Here is a 20312-nt window from a genome sequence, read left to right on the forward strand (position 1 = left end):
ACTATAATAAAATAAAAACTTTTCATACAACAAAGCTAAATAAAACAATAAATAGAAGAAGGTATTTGCAGCACATGAAAGGAAAAAAAGACGTTTTTCAGAATATATAAGGAACTCATGTAAGTTAATAAGAAAAGACAATGCAAAAGATAAGCAAAGTTATGAATAGGCAACTCTATATAGTCAGCAAAATAACTAGAAAATATTTGAAATGATACTTAATCTCTAATAATCAAGAAAATGAAATGCAAAGCAATAATTAAACACTTTCACATACATCATAAGGGTAAAAAAAGTTAAATAATACCAAATATTGCTAAGAATATGGAGGAAACAGGAATTTTCACAACAGGAGGGTAAATTTGTGTAACTGCTTTAAGAGATAATTTGGCAATATCTGTAAAATTGTTGGTTGTAGGACAACCCAAGAATTCTGCTATATCTAAATTAACTGGGGGTAACAATCACAAATTCTTGACATTTCGAACATTGGCTTACATGTTGTCACATTTCCACTGTGCTGTTCTGTTTTCTTTGTACATTTTTAAAAGGCACAGACACGTCAGAGGAGCTGGCTTATTTAGGGATCTGATATATTCTCTGGTGGTTTAAAAATCAACATTTTTGCCTTTTGGCTTACAGTTTAAATTTTATAAAAATTAAAAAAAATTTTTAGTTAATTTTTTTTGTTGTTGTTCTCTCTCTGTATAATCAATTCAAATTGTTTACTATAATAAAGGGCTGCTTTAGTGAAGGATCTGAGAAAGTGGGTGGCCAGCACTCACCAGTTTGGAGAACATGGGCCAGGCTTACTCACACAGATATACCTGAGGACATCAGGGCTTTAGATTTCTCCTCATGTTCAGACACCAGATGGCATGAACACTGATAAAAGCTTATTGGCTTGTTCTGTTCCTTTCGCAGAAAATATAAAAGAGAATATGCACTTCGTCAGAAAAAGTGGTCCCACATTCCTCCTGAAAATATCTTTCCTCTGGAATCCAATGAGACCAACCACGTCAGCCTAAAGGTGAGGCATGCCTTACCTGTCGAAGAATGCAAGAGCTGGTGCAACCTGCCAGAGGTTTGCCAAGACTTTGGTAGCATTGTACGAAACGTGCCAGGCAGGGAGCATTTGGTTCAGAATCCAAGACTTAGATGTTTTCTAATTCTCAGGGTCCTGTCTTTCCCTTGATTGTCTCTGCCCTAAATGTCAGCTACTGGATCCGGTGAACACTTTGGTGGAGGCTGAGATAGTGGTGCATTACTCATTCTTTGCATTTGACCCAGAAGAGAAATGCACAGAGTGAGAATCTGTGATGGGTGGGGTATGAATGGGCAGATATTGGAGTTCCCCGAAACCTTGGGGAACTACTCTGCTCATCCTGTGGACGGGTGACTGACTTGCTCACTGCAGAAGAAAGAGGTCTCTGCTCCTCTTTGCCCACATTCTCCTAATCTCAGCAGCAGCCAGTGATCCCTCCTCCCATCCACTGCAGTCACTGCTGGACTTGTGCTGTCTTTTTCTTCTTAGGGCTGCACCCGAGGCATATGGAAGTTCCCAGGCTAGAGGAATCAGAGCTGCAACTGAGGCCTATGCCACAGTCACAGCAATGCAGGATCCCAGCCGTGACCGTGACTGACACCACAGCTCATGGCAATGCCGGATCCTTAACCACCTCAGCGAGGCCAGAGATCAAACCCTCATCTTCACAGACACTGTGTCAGGTTCTTCACCTGCTGAGCCACGGCGGGAACTCCTGGACCTATGTTGTCTTATCTCCTCCCCACTCGGACCTCATGAGGTGAATGTTATCATCATAACTTTGCTGATGAGGAGACTGAAGGACCATAGGGTGGAGAAGGAGTGGAGCCAGTCAGATTACTGCAAATAGTAACAGCTAAGGCTTCCCGAGCTCTTCTTAAGTGCCAGGCGTGTTCACCCATTTCATTTTCCCCCAGCCCCTTGAGGCAACAGGGCTAGAATTTTAGGAACAAGGGCACAGCTTGAACCCAGTCTGTGTAGCTGTGAAGACCACAATCCTGACACTCACCATACACAGAGTCTTACCAGAGTTTTTATTTATTTATGTTTCCTTTCTTTTCTTTCTTTCTTTCTTTCTTTTTTTTTTCTTTTCTTTTTTTTTTTTTTGGCTGTCCTGTGGCACATGAATTTCCTGAGACAGGGATCCTAAGCTGCAGCTGCAGCAACACCGGATCCTTAACCCACTGAGCCAGGCCGGGGATCGAAACTGTATCCCAGTGTTCCCAAGGTGTCATCTATCCCATTGTGCCACAGTGGGAACCCCCAGAGTTTTTATTTTTTAATTTTGTTGGTTGTGCCTATGGCAGGTGGAAGTTCTCAGGCCAGGGATCGAACCCGCATCACATCAGCACCCTAGTCACAGCAGTGACTCCTTAACCTCTGGACCACCAAGGAATTCCTCATCAGAGCTTTTGTAGCAAAGCAAAAGAGGAGATGGAGTGCCAGGACCTCCACAGGAAGGAATGAGTGTGGTCCCTCAGAGCAGGGCCATGTCAACAGGATAGTGTGACTTGAGATGCCTTCCTGCCTAAAAGCAGCAAAAGTAAAGCTGCATCCTGGGTCAGGTGTGTGCCTGGAGTCTGTCCTCCAGCTCTTGGCACTCCACCCCAAGTCTTGCACATTGCACTCTGAAGGCTCATATCCTCTCCCAAATACAAAAATCTTGGAATGGCGTAGGAAAATCCATATTATCAAGTCAGATGATCTGGCAACCCCAGGCTGAGCCCAGAGCTGATAGGACTGCCCTCTTAAGCCCCCAGCATGGTGTCCTCACTTCAGTTGGTACCTGGGCCTTTAGGTGTGAGTTCACAACTCAAATGCACAGCACACTCCCCTGAGAGCATGTCTATAGCTATAGGCAGTGGTTCCCAAGAGAAGGGGGACTGGGAGAGAAAGAAGCAAAGGAAAACCCTGGCCTAAATGGGCACAGGAAGAAGGGAGGAAACCCCTGAGTTACGCATGCATATGGCTGGAGGATACTTGCAAAGACGATACTGTTGGAGAGAGAAGGTGGCAGTGGAAGGAGAACACAGGTCAATTATAACAGGAGTTCTGAGCCTACACAGCCTGCTGTGCACAAACTACAGCAGATACAGCCCACCCGCAGCACAGCCTCTCAGCCTCTGGCTGGCAGGGCGGGGATGAGATCTGGAGCTTTGGGAATGATGAGCCTTTTCTTGTGCCAGATCGATGATGACAGGAGGCGAGATACCATCCAGAGACTACGACAGTGCAAATACGACAAAAAGGTGACTAGTCTCCTCTTCTCTGAACTCTCACCCCGGGGTGTGTGCTGAGCCTTCTGGTTCCCAACATGGGCAGTGCAGTGGCTGGGAGCCTGGCTGATCCCAGGGCTATTCTTAGAGCCCTTCTTGGGAATGGGCAGGGCTCTGCTTCAAGGGTTACAACGCTTACCGCCCTGGGTAAATTAAAGGAAAAATAGACTTTTTAAGAGGTGGAAAGTGTAGGAAGGAAAAGGAAAAATAAATGAGATTCAGAGCAATCTAGGCAAGCCTGTATTATATTTTGGTTCATTGCAGTGGGAATTTGATAATCCCATATGGGGGTTTTGTGTCCTCTCTTCTCTCCTTCCCTCCTTCCCTCTTTTCTTTTTCTTTCTTTCTTTCTTTCTTTCTTTCTTTCTTTCTTTCTTTCTTTCTTTCTTTCTTTCTTTCTTTCTTTCTTTCTTTCTTTCCTTCCTTCCTCCCTTCCTTCCTTCCTTCCTTCCTTTTCTTTCTTCCTTCCTTCTCTTTCTTTCTTTCTCTCTCTCTCCCTTCCTTCTTCTTTCCTCCCTCCCTTCCTTCCTTCCTTTCTTTCTTTCCTTCCTTCCTCCCTCTGTCCCTCCTTTCCTTGCTTCCTTCCTCTCTCCCTTCTTTCCTTCCTTCCATCCTTTTTATCTTGCCATTTTTAAAGAAACAGTCACATCTGAGCCTACCATATCCCAGGCACTAGGCACCAGGGATATAAACATCCATAAAATAGTGTGACCCCTCTCAAGAGCTTACGGTGGAGTGGGGAGACAGATGCACGGGCAGATTACATGCAAGTAAGTGGTCACGCTACATTATCTCTTCAATCCCACTGATCTTGGCAGCGAGTGATTCTAAAGGATCTCAAGCACAACGATGGCAATTTCACTGAGAAACAGAAGATAGAATTGAACAAGGTATGTGTCCTTTGCTTAAAACCCTCTAAGTGAGAAATAGCTTCATTCTGTTTTCCCCAAGCATCGAGGTCCCTGGTGGAGCAAGATGTTATTGGGGATGCAGACAGAGAAGCCCTCAGACCAGGACGTGGATGACCGTACTTGTTGAAAGTTTGACCAAAAGAAGTTGAAGAGTGATGCTTGATGGTGTAAAACATATTGGCAGTCTACCAGCATGTCCTAGAAAATGGTCCTAGTAGGATTTGAGAGTACACAAAGGATTGTGTTTAAATTCCTTTGCTGCCAAAAGAAAGGCTTTGAGGTAAGATGTAGTGCCAAGTGCAGTAGGAAATGCACTGGTGCTCCCATGTGTCAAGAGCAAAGATCTGAAACAGGACAAGTTTTATTAGCATATAAAATATTATATTAGCACAGCACTACTCTGGTGCTCCTTTCTGGCTATTTAGCTTTGTAAATATATTTTATATCTTATATCTTAGTTGCTTCAGATCGACTATTACAACCTAACCAAGTTCTACGGCACAGTGAAGCTTGATTCCATGATCTTTGGGGTGATTGAGTACTGCGAGAGAGGATCCCTCCGGGTAAGGAGCCATCGCTTCCAAGTCCCTGACTGGCCAACCACATGGAAAAAAAAAAAAATCCTAGTAGAAATTTTCAGTGCTCACTCTGTGAAGTAATATCAAAGAGTTATCAGGGAAAGTGGTTGGGGCCATATGCTTGCCAAACTAGATCACTCAGATTTTGCCACTCATCCCTATTACATCTGTATTTAAAAACAAATACCTAAAAATGATTCAGGATGGAGTTCCCATTGTGGCTCAGCAGTTTAAGAACCCAACTTGGTCTCTGTGAGTTTCGATCCCTGGCCTTGCTCAGTGGGTTAAAGATCCGGTGTTGCTGTAAGCTGCAGTGTTGGTTGCAGATGTGGCTCAGATCTGGTGTTGCTGTGGCTATGGTGTAGGCTGGCAGCTGTGGCTCTGATTCGACCCCTAGCCCATGAACTTCCATATGCCAGAGGTGTGGCCCGAAAAAGAAAAAAAAAAATTCTGGAATGTAGACTTGAAAAGACAGAGAACAGATATGGAAGAGTGATTGCCTCTAAATTCATTTTCTTTTACCTGCATAATTGTTTTTGTATTAAAAGAAAACCAGATGGTCATTATGATAGCACCAAATAACCATGAGGAGACTTGTTCATAAGTCCTACCCTTCTCTCCCTTGGGAAGGATTGAGGATTTGCCAGATGGGGCAGGTATTCTGGTCGAACAACTCCAAAACAGAAAAAGTAAGACAGGACTGAGTCAAGGTGTTGGGAAGAACTAAGCATCAAGCTAGGAATATACAATCGCTGGATAGTTCAGAAGGGCAGGCATGCACAGAAGCATTCATACAAGAAACAAAGTCAGGTGTCAGGAAAAGAGGAGGCACTCCTTACCTTGAGTGCTTTCTGGGTGTGTGTTATGAGGGCTTCCAGCCTTTTAAATACCTTTGGGTGTTTCAGGGTGACAATATAATTTCATTCCCAGGATCCTTTCCTAAAATAATTATGTTGTAACAGCAGACATAAACTGCACCTGGCCTCAAGCAAACCAGGATGTGTGGTCATGCTGCTGCCTATGGGCTACTTTTAGACCTAGTCTCCTTAAAAATCTTAATGCTTGGAGTTCCCATTGTCGCTCAGCGGAAATGAACCCAACTAGTATCCATGAGGACTCAGGTTCAATCCCAGGTCCTGCTCAGTGGGTTAGGTTACCCAGCATTGCTGTGAGCTGTGGTGTAGGCCAGCAGTTGTAGCTCCAATTCAGCCCCTAGCCTGAGAACTTCCATGTGCCTCAGGTGTGGCCCTAAAAAGCAAAACAAACAAACAAACAAACAAACAAACAAAAACCACCTGAAATGATCTCCCCCCTCACAAAGCCAGAATAGATACTAAGACTGGAGAAGCAGCAGCTTCAAAGAGGTCCAAACATTTATAATTCAATAAAGTTATAAAATAATAAAATATGTTAAGCTAGGAACTTTGAAATTTTTTTAAAACCAAGAGTGTAGTTTTCAGAATGTATGTGTGGCATAAAATCAAATCTGTCTTTCAAGAAAGAAAATCACAGCCCTAAATGCTATTCTCTCTTTAAAAAATAATCTAAATATTCAATGCAAAATTTAGAAGAATAACTAGGGCCTAAGGAAAGGAAACCCCCACATTTCAATTATTATAAAACTGGTAAATTTTTCAAATGCATTCTGAGTTTTTTGTTTAAAAAAAAATACAAGGCTCTCGTACTTCTAATTGAATCTTTAAAGCAAACATAAAAATACACAAAAGTGAAAATTAATAAAACTATGAAAAAGATTCTTTCAATTATGAAAGAATAATACATCATGACTATTAAATTATAAAATCTAAAAAAAGGAAAAATTTCAGGAACAATATAATCATGAAAACTTGACTCAAAAAGTAAAAACTGGAGTTCCCGTCGTGGCACAGTGGTTAACGAATCCGACTAGGAACCATGAGGTTGTGGGTTCGGTCCCTGCCCTTGCTCAGTGGGTTAATGATCCAGTGTTGCCGTGAGCTGTGGTGTAGGTTGCAGACGCGGCTCGGATCCTGCGTTGCTGTGGCTCTGGCGTAGGCTGGTGGCTATGGCTCCAATTCGACCCCTAGCCTGGGAACTCCATATGCCGCAGGGGTGGCCCAAGAAATAGCAAAAACACACACACGCACACAAAAAAAAAAAAAAAAAAAAGTAAAACTTAGGCTAATAATAATAGAGGAAAATATCACTTTTATTACAAAGAATACCAGATTCAGCTTTAATTTTTCTGAACCTCACTGAATAATTCTCATTGTCTATATAAACACTAAAGTTAAACAAAGATATGAACATTTTCAAAATTCATTTAACATTCAACAAGGCTAGCATAAAGTTGATACTAAAATGTGATTAAAGACTAATTACAGGAGTTCCCATCATGGCTCAGTGGTTAACGAATCTGACTAGGAACCATGAGATTGCGGGTTGGATCCCTGGCCTTGCTCAGTGGGTTAAGGATCCGGTGTTGCTGTGAGTTGTGGTGTAGGCCAGCGGCTGCAGCTCCGATTAGACCCCTAGCCTGGGAATCTCCATATACCGCGGGAGTGGCCCTAGAAAAGGCAAAACAACAAAAAAATTAAAAAAAAATAAAGACTAATTATAATTATGAATATAAATAGAAAAATTACAAATAAAACACTGGTAATCTAAGCTAGTTGGATACTAAAAGCATAATATAAGCAGATGTGATTAATTCTGTGAATGGAAAAATATTACTCTAATGCATCATATCAAAAGGTCTTTAGGGAAATACCATATGATCATTTTAGTTGATGCTAGAAATGATCACTTAAATTATACATTCCTAATAATAACACTTTCAGATCTTTCAAAATAAGAAATGTTTTCCATACGAGGACTAGACCATATCTGATTCATTTGATTTCAGTGCAATAGAAATTTTAGAATACCAATTAACAGAGCCTGGTCAAAGGCTTTCATGTGGTCTTCTAATCCCTAAATGCCCAGCTAACATTTAGATACCATGGGCGTGGTGTTTTGGGCTCTGTACGCTATGGTAGGAAATTTCAATTATCTGAGTGGTCTTGGGCCCCATCTGGCATTGCTTACTCACGTTGGGAACAGACAACAACAGAAGCTACTATAGGAAGCTTATCCACTCCTTTGTATCATGAACCTCAAAGCAAAGGCTGTGCCATTGCAAATACCACTCCATCTCTGATGTAATCTGTTTAGGCTCCAACTCAGAGTAAATCCCATCAGAACCTATTTTTGTGGGGAGACAAATGAGAAAGTCTCTCCCGGAACAGAGTAAAGACAATATGCTTTCCATCTTATAAACATACAGCAACCTCAGCTAACCTTGTTTACCAACAATTGATTCGTTCCTGGAGTTCCCCTCGTGGCTCAGTGGTTAACAAACCCGACTAGGAACCATGAGGTTGCAGGTTCGATCCCTGGCCTCGCTCAGTGGGTTAAGGATCCAACGTTGCTGTGAGCTGTGGTGTAGATCACAGATGCGGCTCAGATCCCACAATGCTGTGGCTCTGGCATAGACCAGTGGCTATAGCTCCGATTAGACTCCTAGCCTGGGAACCTCCACATGCCATGGGTATGGCCCTAGAAAAGACAAAAAACAAAAAACAAAAAACAATTGATTCATTCCTGCAATAAATATTATTGAACATCTGTTTTGATAGATGTTGCAGATATACCAGTAAATGAAGATAATCACAGAGCTTACCTTTTCATAGGGAGAAGAGGTAATAAATAAACAAAAGCATAAAATAGGTGCTAAGGGAAAGAGTTACTTCAGACTCTGTCTGCTCATAACTTCCCTCCCTTAACTTTCTGTTACCCACCACCCCACCAGCCTTATCTGAAATTAATTATGACTTTGGAACGCTTCTTGGAAATTATTGGTTCAGTACCTGAGTTAAAACTAAATGTCAAATTAGGATCTTTCCCAAAACAAAAAACTATTATTATGTTATCAGTTAGGATTCTGTTTAGAGTTTTACTGTGAAGAACAGTTATTAGCTTAGTTTAAAACCCTAAATCTTGACAGAACCATCACCATGTTAATACTGAGTTCAAAATTCTGGGCCAACTGACAAGGACTTGATCTCTAAAATATACAAACAGCTTATACAACTCAACAGCAAAAAAGCCAAGAACCCAATTGAAAAATGGGCAAAAGACCTGAATAGACATTTCTCCAAAGAAGATATACAGATGGCCAACAAGCACATGAAAAAATGCTCAATATCACTGATTATTAGAGAAATGCAAATCAAAACTACAATGAGGTACCACCTCATACCAGTCAGAATGGCCATCATTAATAAGTCCACAAATAACAAATGCTGGAGGGGGTGTAGAGAAAAGGGAACCCTCCTACACTGTTGGTGGGAATGTAAGCTGGTACAACCACTGTGGAAGACAGTATGGCAGTACCTTAGAAAACTATACATAGAACTACCATATGACCCAGCAATCCCACTCTTGGGCATATATCTGGACAAAACTTTCCTTGGAAAAGACACATGCACCTGCATGTTCATTGCAGCACTATTCACAGTAGCCATGACATGCAAACAACCTAAATGTCCATCAACAGATGAGTGGATTAAGAAGATATAGTATATATACTTGGATTAAGAAGATGTTGTATATATACACAATGGAATACTACTCAGCCATAAAAAAGAATGACAGTGCCATTTGCAGCAACATGGATGGAACTAGAGACTCTCATACTAAGTGAAGTAATTCAGAAAGAGAAAGACCAGTACCCTATGACATCACTTATAGCTGGAATCTAATATATGACACAAATGAACCTTTTCACAGAAAAGAAAATCATGGACATGGAGAAGAGACTTGTGGTTGCCAAGGGAGAGGAGGAGGGAGTGAGATGGACTGGGAATTTGGGGTTAATAGATGCAAACTATTGCCTTTGGAATGGATAAGCAATGAGATCCTGCTGTATAGCACTGGAAGCTATATCTAGTCACTTATGATGGAGCATGATAATGTGAGAAAAAATGTATACATGTATGTGTGATTGGGTCACCTTGCTGTACAGTAGAAAATTGACAGAACACTGTAAACCAGCTATAAAAATCATTATGAAATAAAAATTTAAAAAAACCAAAAAAAATTCGAGGTCAACCTGAAGCTAACACAATATTGTGAATCAAATCTACTTTAATAAAAATTTAAAAAAATTCTAGGTCATGCAAAAATCCAAGAACTCTCTCTTTTTCGGCCATACCTGCAGCATGCAAAAGTTCCCTGGCCAGGAGTAAAGTCACGTTATAGCAGTGACCCAAGCTGCAGTCTTGATAACAGCAGATCCTTAACCCACTGAGCCACAAGAGAACTCCCAAGAACTCTGCCTTAATGACTGAGAACTTAGTAAACTGAAGGAACACTTAGAGCTATTAGGCCAAAAGGTGCAATTGATCATGAGTGTAAAAACAATAAGCCTAATGAAGGAATTTCCTAATAGCAGTTGCTTGTTGAAAAACACTAGTGTAATTTTGAAGAGAGAGCCTGCAGTCTAGTCGCTTGTGAACTAGGCTCACCAGCGCCCTCTCCTGGCAGGTGACTGCTCATTCCTTTACCCCTGTCTGGTGGAGGAACTGGGATTTGGGACCTATGGGTATCTCCTGCTCATCTCTTTGTGAGAAGAACCACCTAATATTTCTCACATGGGATAGAGAAGAAACATATGTTCAGGAAAGCTAGGACAATGGAGTTCCAACTTGTTCCCCAGCCCAAGACCTCATGATTAGATCAGTTTGCCGTTAATAGTCTCTCCACAGTAGCCCTCCTACCTTAAAAAAAGGACTAACTTATCTTCCTTTTCTTATTCTCCTGCTCAGGAAGTTTTAAATGACACAATTTCCTATCCTGATGGTACATTCATGGATTGGGAGTTTAAGATCTCTGTCTTGTATGACATCGCTAAGGTAAGAGACCTACAAACGCAAAAGACATTTACAAAAGTTAAATACAGGGCGTTCCCGTCGTGGCGCAGTGGTTAACGAATCTGACTAGGAACCATGAGGTTGCGGGTTCGGTCCCTGCCCTTGCTCAGTGGGTTGACGATCCGGCGTTGCCGTGAGCTGTGGTGTAGGTTGCAGACGCGGCTCGGATCCCGCGTTGCTGTGGCTCTGGCGTAGGCTGGTTGCTACAGCTCCGATTTGACCCCTAGCCTGGGAACTTCCATATGCCGCGGGAGCGGCCCAAGAAATGTCAAAAAGACAAAAAAAAAAAAAAAAAAAAAAAAACCCAAAAAAACAAAAGTTAAATACAGGAAACCAGATCCAGCAAGCTATCACATTGGTTTCTTCATCTGTAAGATGATCATAAAAATAGTACCTGTGTTACAGGTTGTTGTGAGGATTTTAAGAAACAATGCTAATGCTCCGTATAAGGGCTGCCAAGCAAATGTTCAATATATATTGACTATTATTTTTTATTATTAAAGTCCTTCCATACTGGGCTTGGGGCACACGTTTTCATAGATTTGCCGGAAGTAAAAAAAAACACATAAAGTTTCAGGGAAGATGACCAAATCCTCAACTTTATAAGAGAAAATATTAAGGACAGGAATTCATCTTGCATGAGGCAATAATGTTTGGTCATTTATTTCCCAGACGTGCTATGAAAGAGAAGTAACTTGGGTCTCATTCAAGAGTAAAGAAAAATCAGTTCCGAGAATGAGCTATTTGATACAGCCTTAAATCTCATGAAAGTCACACAGGATCAGAGTCAGTTGGAAAAAAACTGACACAATACCCTATTTGCCACATTTCACTCCTGTGATCCAGGCCAAACATCAGTTTTGACAATACCACTTCTGGCCACCAGAGGGAAGCACATAAGCTCCCCAAGAGGGCTTCCTCTCAAAACAATGGAACATTCTGTTTCAAGACAGAATGAACTGCATTAGATTTTAGGAAATAATCTAGCCCACCCCTCCCTTCAGGAAAGCGAAGCCTTATTTTCCGTATTTTATACTTGGTGTAGCAGAGGATGAGAGACATACCCAAGATCACAGACAGAATAAATGCTAAGTAGAAACACTTTAAAAAAAATAAGATCAACTTTTGCTTCCTATTATATACAGCTATTTAACCAGAGTCTTTAGACAGTTCCCTTTTACTGTTTCATCTGAATGGACTTCAAAACTAGATGTAATGGTTAGGCACATATTAGGGCTTTAGCAATATTTTTATTTTATTTATTTATTTACTTTTAATGGTTTTTATTTTTTCCATTATAGTTGGTTTTACAGTATTCTGTCAAGTTATACTGTACAGCAAAGTGACCCAGTCATATATATACATATTCTTTTTCTTACATTATCCTCCATCATGTCCTATCACAAGTGACTAGATATAGCTTCTTATGCTATATAGCAGGATCTCATTGCTTACCCACTCCAAATGCAATAGTTTGCATCTATTCACCCCAGATTCCCTGTCCATCCATTCCCTCCCCCTCCCTCTTGGCAACCACAAGTCTGTTCTCCAAGTCTTTGAGTTTCTTTTCTGTGTAAAGTTTTATTTGTGCTATATATTGGATTCTAGATGTAAGTGATATCATAAGGTATTTGTCTTTCTCTTTCTGACATACTTCACTTAGTGTGAGAGTCTCTAGTTCCATCCATGTTGCTGCAAATGGCATTATTTTGTTCTTTATGGCTGAGTAATATTCCATTGTGTATGTATACCACATCTTCTTAATCCATTCATCTGTCAATGGACATTTAGGTTGTTTCCATGTCATGGCTACTGTGAATAGTGCTGCAATGAACATATTGGGTGAATGTATCTTTTTCAAGGAAAGTTTTGTCTGGAAGTATGCCCAAGAGTGGATTTGGGATTGCTGGGTCATGTGGTAGATCTATATTTAGTTTTCTAATGTACTTCCGTACTGTTTTCCATAGTGGTTGTATCAACTTACACTCCCAGCAACAGTGTAGGAGGGTACCCTTTTCTCTACACCTCCCCCAGCATTTGTTATTTGTTGGCTTGTTAATGATAATCATTCTGACTAGTGTGAAGTGGTACCTCATTGTAGTTTTGATTTGCATTTCTCTAATAATTGGTGATGTTGAGCATTTTTTCAGTAAAAAGTAATGGATTGAAACTTAAAATCTGCTGGTGTGATTCTATCTGCCTGCCAAAATGATTTTGAAATGTCATTTCTTTCCTTAAAATAATGAAGCAGCTGAATAGTGTCATATCTCACTGTTTTCCTGTCCTCTCTCTGAAAAACTACAGGGAATGTCCTATCTGCACTCCAGTAAGACAGAAGTCCATGGTCGCCTGAAATCCACCAACTGCGTGGTGGACAGTAGGATGGTGGTGAAGATCACTGACTTTGGCTGTAATTCCATTTTAGCTCCAAAAAAAGGTCTGTTGTAAATGGAATTTTTACTAGTTTTCCATTTAAAAATTTTTTTCTCATAAGCCCATGTAAGGTGCTCAGAAAATGGTGATACCAATCAGAAAAGCAACATATGGAGCCATAAGAGGCAGCGGCTGGCTCTTTCTCCAGCACTTCCTCCCCACTTCTCAGGGTTCAGCACAGGCGTACTGAGTTGAACAGATCGCCCCTGTGGATTTTCTTCATATATGTGTCCTTGATATCAGGGAGAAACCGCGAAAAGGTTATTGGCTTGTGGAAGCAGAACCGTGTGGAAAAATATAGACGGTTAGAGCAGAAAGAGACCTTAGAAGTTACCTTATCTAACCCCCTTCCTTTGTAGGAGACAGAATTGACGCTCAGAGAGGCTAAGAGATTTGCCCAAGAATATAGAGTACAAGGCTGAAGACCCATCTCCAAATTCTAGACTTCATTTACTTATCTGTAATAATGATAAAAAATGATAATGATGGGGGAAAAATCTTCTCAGTACAATATATTCTTATTCATCCCTTCCAGGATCATGTTGAAGGTCCAAAAAGTACCACAGGAGTTCCCAGTGTGATGCAGTGGGTTAAGAATCCCAGTGTGATGCAGTAGCTCAGGTTGCTGCAGGAGCTGTGGGTTCCATCCCTGGCCCAGTGCAGTGGGTTAAGCATCCGGCATTGCCGCACTTGGGGTGTAGGTCAAAGCTGCAGCTCAGTTTCAGTCTCTGGCCTGGAAATTTCCATATGCCATGGGTGAGGACATTAAAAAAAAAGTGACACAAAGAAAAGTGATGTGTAAAGTATAAAGAGCTTTTCATATTGAACGTTTAGGTGTTCTTCACTTTAACTCAGGGTTAAATAGTCTCAGAAGACTAGCGTTCATCGGTGCCTCAAAATACTGCCTAGATCCAAGAACTAAATCCTTCCTCTAACTCTACTTTGCAATCTTTAGTTTTCCCTTAAAAGATGAAAAATTGCAGTTATGCCCCCACTTCTTCAGTCACGTCAAGCATGCCAGGACATTGGACTCAATCCAGTTAAGCGGTAGTTGAGGACCTGCTGTGTGCCAAGCAGGGTTCATCATGGAGTGAGCCGATCTCCTTCATTAAACGACTCACCATGACACAGAATCAGACAAACTGCGGGTCAAATCCTACCCTCCTGAACTTCATCCATTTACCTATCTGTGGGGTTGGTGGATTGCATCCATTTACCTATCTTGGAACTTGAGCATAAGTAGATTTATTTCTCTTTCCTACAAGTCCAAGAACAAGCCATATAAACTCATGAGACAAATTCCAAAAGGCAGTGAACAGTTGGATGGAAAACCAAATGACGAAAATGTTCTTCATTATAAGCATGTCATGTGCCTAAACACACGCATGTATAGCTTTGTTTCATTGAAACTGCTGAAGGTAGAAATCTCAAAAAGTCTACCAGGAGCTAAGGGATCCTGGAAAATTTCCAAGGGATGGAAAATTAATTGTATACCCATTATTATAAACAAGATCTGTGATGGGGTCCAAACCCCAAGTGTTTCGAGGAGCCAAACACAGGACCCAGGAGTGCTTCACTCATGTGAAGTGAACTAGATGGACAGAGCAGGCACAACAGTAAAACGTGGGCAAATTGTGTGCATTAATTTGTTTAAAGAACACTGCGATAAATAAAACACATCTCCAGGTGATAGCTGACTTTGTGGCTGCCAGCGTGTCACACCTGAAAAATATCAGTGATGGTCTCTTTGTTTAAATGTGCTCTCTTGGAGTTCCCCTCGTAGCTAGTAGTTAGTGAACCTGACTAGCTTCCATGAGGACGCGGGTTTGATTCCTGGCCTCCCTCAGTAGGTTAAGGATCCGGTGTTGCCCTGAGCTGTGGTGTAAGTCACAGATGTGGCTCAGATCCATCATGGCTGTGGCTGTGGTGTAGGCTGGCGGCTACAGCTCTGATTGGACCCCTAGCCTGGGAACCTCCATGTGCCACAGGTGCACCCCTAAAAAGACAAAAAAAGTGCTCTTTTTATTTGTTTTTAATAAATATATATATCATATGTATATAATATATATACTTATATTATTACATATAGTATATATTTATACTTATATATATTTATATATAATTATATAAATAAATATATTTATATTTATATAATGCTTATGAACTATACATTTTATATAAATTATATAATTATATAAACTATATCTATATTTATAATTATATAAACCATATAATTTATATATAATTTATAGTTAATTTTATATTGTAAAAATTATGTACTATATATATGTATATATAGTCTTTTATATTACATAAAATAAATACATGATTTTAAAATATTTATGAAGGCTTTTCTGTTTATGCCACATGTTCTGTAAGCTGTTAAATGCTCAGCCTCTTAGATTCTACTGCATTCACCCCACAGACGTTTACTGAGCACTTCCTGTCCCCAGGTGCTAGTCTAGTTGACCTTGAGGGTTTTCAGAGCTCTGAGTCAAGCAGCTTAGGCAAGGCATTGCTGCATGCCCGCACCTGAATCCCGGCATTACACAGTCAGCTTAGAAGGCAAGCATGTGTGCTGCCCCCGTCACCGGCGTTAGCGCGGTGGAGGGACCTAAAAGCAAAAGCAAGTTGGAGACCCCTGAGCGGCTCGACCCCTCACCCTCTCCGTGTCACTGCTGAATGTGCAGACCTGTGGACGGCCCCGGAGCACCTACGCCGAGCCAGCGTCTCCCAGAAAGGAGATGTGTACAGCTACGGGATCATCGCCCAGGAGATCATCCTGCGAAGAGAAACCTTCTACACCCTCAGCTGTCGGGACCAGAAGGGTGAGTGAGACCCTCGGGGGGAGCCAGCGTGCTAGGCTGACCTAGACCCTGAGGTCCTGTGACCACCTATCAGTCCACTCCCCAGCAAAAGCAAGGACACACCCGCCCTCCATAGGGTAGCTGGAGGGATCCATCGCATCTGAAGGTTAGAGGGCTCTGAAAAGCATAGGACAGTATTCCTCTGCCAGCTGCCACTGCTGTCATATTATTGTGTCTGAAAGAATCTTGCCTTACCATTTCCTGATTTCCTTTTGATTCCAGTAGAAGACTTTGTGCCCGTTTCACACCTGGACTAGATCACTCTAGTGGGACAACATAGGCATTTCAGTTCTTACTGAAAGCAGATCAGTAGTTTTGCCACATGTCCCCTCAGGGGGGGAGTGTTTTATTCCATTCATCCAGTCCTCGATTTACTGAGCACTTAATTATGTGCCAGCTCTTAACCCTCTGGGGGATGGAGGTGGTAAAGGGATATAGTGGGGGCAAGCTGGCGTCTTGCTCAGAGAAAGCCTCCCTATGGCAGGTGTATCTGAGTTAAGTTTTAGAGGGTTAGTAGACTTAACTTAAGGTGACCTCCTGGTGTAAAGGGACACAAGACCCCTTCACCTGGAGACTCCTTCATTTGTTCACTTCTCTCTGTTGAGAACTGGCCTAGGCTCTGCCACAGCCCCACTGGGGACCTATCCAGGGTCGGTGAACCAATTCAGAGGCTGGCAGCCGCTGCTAAAATTTCTTCACACTGCTTTCTTTGTTGTCATTTGCATTATTCTTATCCCATCAGAGAAGATTTTCAGAGTGGAGAATTCCAACGGGGTGAAACCCTTCCGCCCAGATCTGTTCCTGGAAACAGCAGAGGAAAAAGAACTGGAAGTGAGTTCTATCTCCCAGCGTGAATGTCTTTGGGCTGCTGCAGCAAAGTACCACACACACACTGAATTAAAACAGAAACATACTGGTTTACAGTTCTGGAGGCCGGAAGTCTGCAGTGAGTTGTCGGCAGGTCATGCTCCCTCTAGTGGCTCGGGGGGAGAATGTATTCCCTGCTTCTTCCAGGAGCTTCCGGTGGCTTAGACGTTCCTTGGCTTCCGGATCCTCCTCTAATCTCTACCTCCAGGCCACTTTCTCCTCTTCAACTTTCCCTCTGCTTCTCTCTTCTGTAAGAATGCTTGCAACTACGTTCAGGCCCACCAAGATAATCCAGCATTACCTCCCCATCACAAGATCCTTTATCATATCTGCAAAGACCCTTTTTCTAAATAAGGTCAGCTTCACTGGCTCTAGGAGTGGGGACACATCCTTGGGAGCTACTGTCAGCCGCCCATACTCCCAAATCAGGAAAGAGTTCCTTAAGCGCACATGTCACATTCTCAAGGTTTAGGAGCTAAAAGTGTAAAATGTCCATGTGATACACTTACTAAGGTTATAAATATTACCTGCTGATTAAATAGCAAATATGGCAACATCTAGAAACAATAAAGAAATGTACTTTCACTCTTTCTATCCTTCCTCTGAAGAAAATGGAGATTTTTCTCTCTTTGTTTGCTTAATTTTTTTTAAACAATCTCTCACAAAGGCCTTTAAGACCTATGGGGAAAAAAAAATCTAATTTTGGGAGGGAATTTTTTCTGAGCTTTTATAATTCAGGAGATGATAAGTAAATGCTCACAAAATATTTATGGTCTTTTAAAAAAACCCATGTTTTTAACACTTTTGCTCTTTGAAAGGTAAAGATAAAAATATTTTGCTTCAGTTTACAGGCGACCTGCCAGATGAGGTTTAGGGCCAGACTCTGCTGGGCAGGAATGGGCCATTTTTACTTCTCTCTCTTTTTGTCAACATTAAAGGCAGGCTGTGGCCCCAAGGTTCTGAGATCCATCTGCCCCTATAATTGCCACCACCTCCTCCCTTCCTTTCCTCTTGCTTTTCTGAATGCTGGGATTCCTCCCTACACATCAGCATTTCTCTTCTAAAACCCTCCTTTCTAGTCTTTATATCCACATGTTGCTTAAGACCTCTTTCACCAAAGCATCTTCTCCTCAATTCACACATGTAGCTGGATTTGGTTCTGGAATTAGCAGTGAGGAATTAGATTCCGTATCTGGTAGGTGGTTCCCAAAGCATACAGGCCTGAAGCTGGATGACTTGGCAGTGCCTGACGAGCATCTGCTGTTCCATCTGTTGCAGCTTCTGTCCCCTCCTTTCCAAGGCAGGTAGCCTGCAGATCGTTTTCCCAGGCAAGAGCATCACCTAGTGGTGAATCTAGGCAACCACAGTTCTAGACTAGTCCTGTCACTCCCAGGGGACTTGATTAAGGCAAAGAGCACAGACAGGAACTGCTTCTCAAACCATTTGTGGTCCTGTTTTGGGTCATAGTGAAGAACGATCTTTATTTAAAACATGGTTTTTATTATGCTTTTTGATCCCACAAAAGCCGCAAACAGGTGGCACCAAAGGAGATGATGATTCCAAGGGCTTCCTTGTACCTCCCCTTCCTTGCTTCTCTTCTCCACTGCAGTGGGCATTGCATCACCTGGGGAACTTAAAAATGTATAGATTATTGGCCTTTGCCCTTGGAACAACTGGAACATACTTATGCTAAACGAATCATGCATTATCTGAAATTCAAGTTTACCTGAGTGTCCTGGATTTGTATTAGCTAAATCTGAGGACCCTAATAAGGCCCCTTCACAAATCAATTAATTCAGAATCTCCTGAAATCGTAACTTTTGTGAACACTGCTCCGACAATTGCACCATCAGGCATGGTTGAAAACTAATTTCATAGAGCCTCGCTCTCGTTTAGAGTTACTGGCCTCTTACTCACTGAGCTCCGATATTTATTGCCCTTCCCAAAATAAACCCTGCAAATGTCTGGAAAGCATTTTGTATCTCCCATCAACCTGACCTCATCAAAACCAGTACCACCATTTTTATTAGTTTAGGGCTGAAGGGAAGGGTGAGGCAAGGGAGTGCAGGTGGCTGTGACTGAGAGAGGCTACAGGGAACTGAGCCATCCCATCCTCTTTGTCAGAGTTGAGATTTTTTTTTTCTTTTTTGCTTTTTAGGGCCACGCGCATGGCATATGGATGTTCCCAGGCTAGGGGTCCCTTCGAAGCTGTAGCCGCTGACCTATGCCTTAACCCATTGGGAGAGGCCAGGGATCAAACCTGAAACCTCGCGGTGGTTCCTAGTCAGATTGTTTCCACTGTGCTTTTGGAACTCCTTTGTGTTTTTTTGTTTGTTTTTTGAGATGTTTTAAAACTATTCTCCCATCCCTGAACAGAATAAGATAGGATACAGCCCCCTGAGTTAATCTGCCTTGTCTGCCTTTCTAGGTCTATCTGCTTGTCAAAAACTGCTGGGAGGAAGATCCAGAAAAGAGACCAGACTTCAAGAAAATTGAGAATACGTTGGCCAAGATATTTGGGTATTGCTGAAATTTTTACTTTTCCTCACTAATTTCAGACTTTTCTAATAATAGTTGATACTCAGTGGCAGCTAAGTGTGAGAATGTCTTTTCTAATGAAAAATCTCAGACTGCAATTCCCCTCAAAAGAATTAAAGTGATCCAGAGACTAACAGACGATTTTTCTCAGGGAAATAATCACTTGAAAAGTTAAGAATTCGAGGGCAAAACTTGCCTGATTAGAAACTAAATTCCGACTGATCACAAATATATCTGTTAAGGAGTTCCCGTCGTGGCGCAGTGGTTAACGAATCTGACTAGGAACCATGAGGTTGTGGGTTCGGTCCCTGCCCTTGCTCAGTGGGTTAAGGATCCGGCGTTGCCGTGAGCTGTGGTGTAGGTTGCAGACGCGGCTCGGATCCCGCGTTGCTGTGGCTCTGGCGTAGGCCGGTGACTACAGCTCCGATTGGACCCCTAGCCTGGGAACCTCCATATGCCGTGGGAGCGGCCCAAGAAATAGCAACAACAACAACAACAACAACAAAAGACAAAAGACAAAAGAAAGACAAAAAAACAACAACAACAACAACAACAAATATATCTGTTAAAAATAGAGTTCCCTGACACTTCTGCTGGTGATTAGGATTTAGAAGTCTAGTATGAATCATGGAAATCTGCAGAGCCCCTGGATAATTCTTAAGATCCCCAAGTTTCTTAAATTTTTAAAATCTTTTTTTTTTGGTGGTGGTTGTTGTTTTTTATGGCCACACCCATTTCATATGGAGAGTCCCAGGCTAGGGATCAAATTGGAGCTGCAGCTGCAAGCCTACACCACAGCCACAACAACATGGGATCCTAGTTTCATCTGTGACCTACATGACAGCT

At 41.9% G+C, this 20312-nt stretch overlaps 1 protein-coding gene across 2 annotated transcripts in view; it reads left to right on the plus strand.

Annotated features, from left to right (window-relative positions):
• The window catches only part of GUCY2C (guanylate cyclase 2C (heat stable enterotoxin receptor)), a 121992-nt gene that overhangs the window by 83590 nt on the left and 18090 nt on the right, over positions 1-20312 (plus strand). For both annotated transcript variants that reach the window (XM_021091130.1, NM_214105.1), the window contains 9 exon segments: positions 925-1030; positions 3232-3294; positions 4140-4211; positions 4691-4795; positions 10657-10743; positions 13066-13198; positions 15885-16022; positions 16804-16892; positions 19357-19448. In XM_021091130.1, coding sequence (XP_020946789.1) covers positions 925-1030; positions 3232-3294; positions 4140-4211; positions 4691-4795; positions 10657-10743; positions 13066-13198; positions 15885-16022; positions 16804-16892; positions 19357-19448 — 885 coding nt within the window.

The sequence above is a fragment of the Sus scrofa genome, chromosome 5 (assembly GCF_000003025.6).
Source record: "Sus scrofa isolate TJ Tabasco breed Duroc chromosome 5, Sscrofa11.1, whole genome shotgun sequence".
In the NCBI taxonomy this organism is placed as follows: domain Eukaryota; kingdom Metazoa; phylum Chordata; class Mammalia; order Artiodactyla; family Suidae; genus Sus; species Sus scrofa.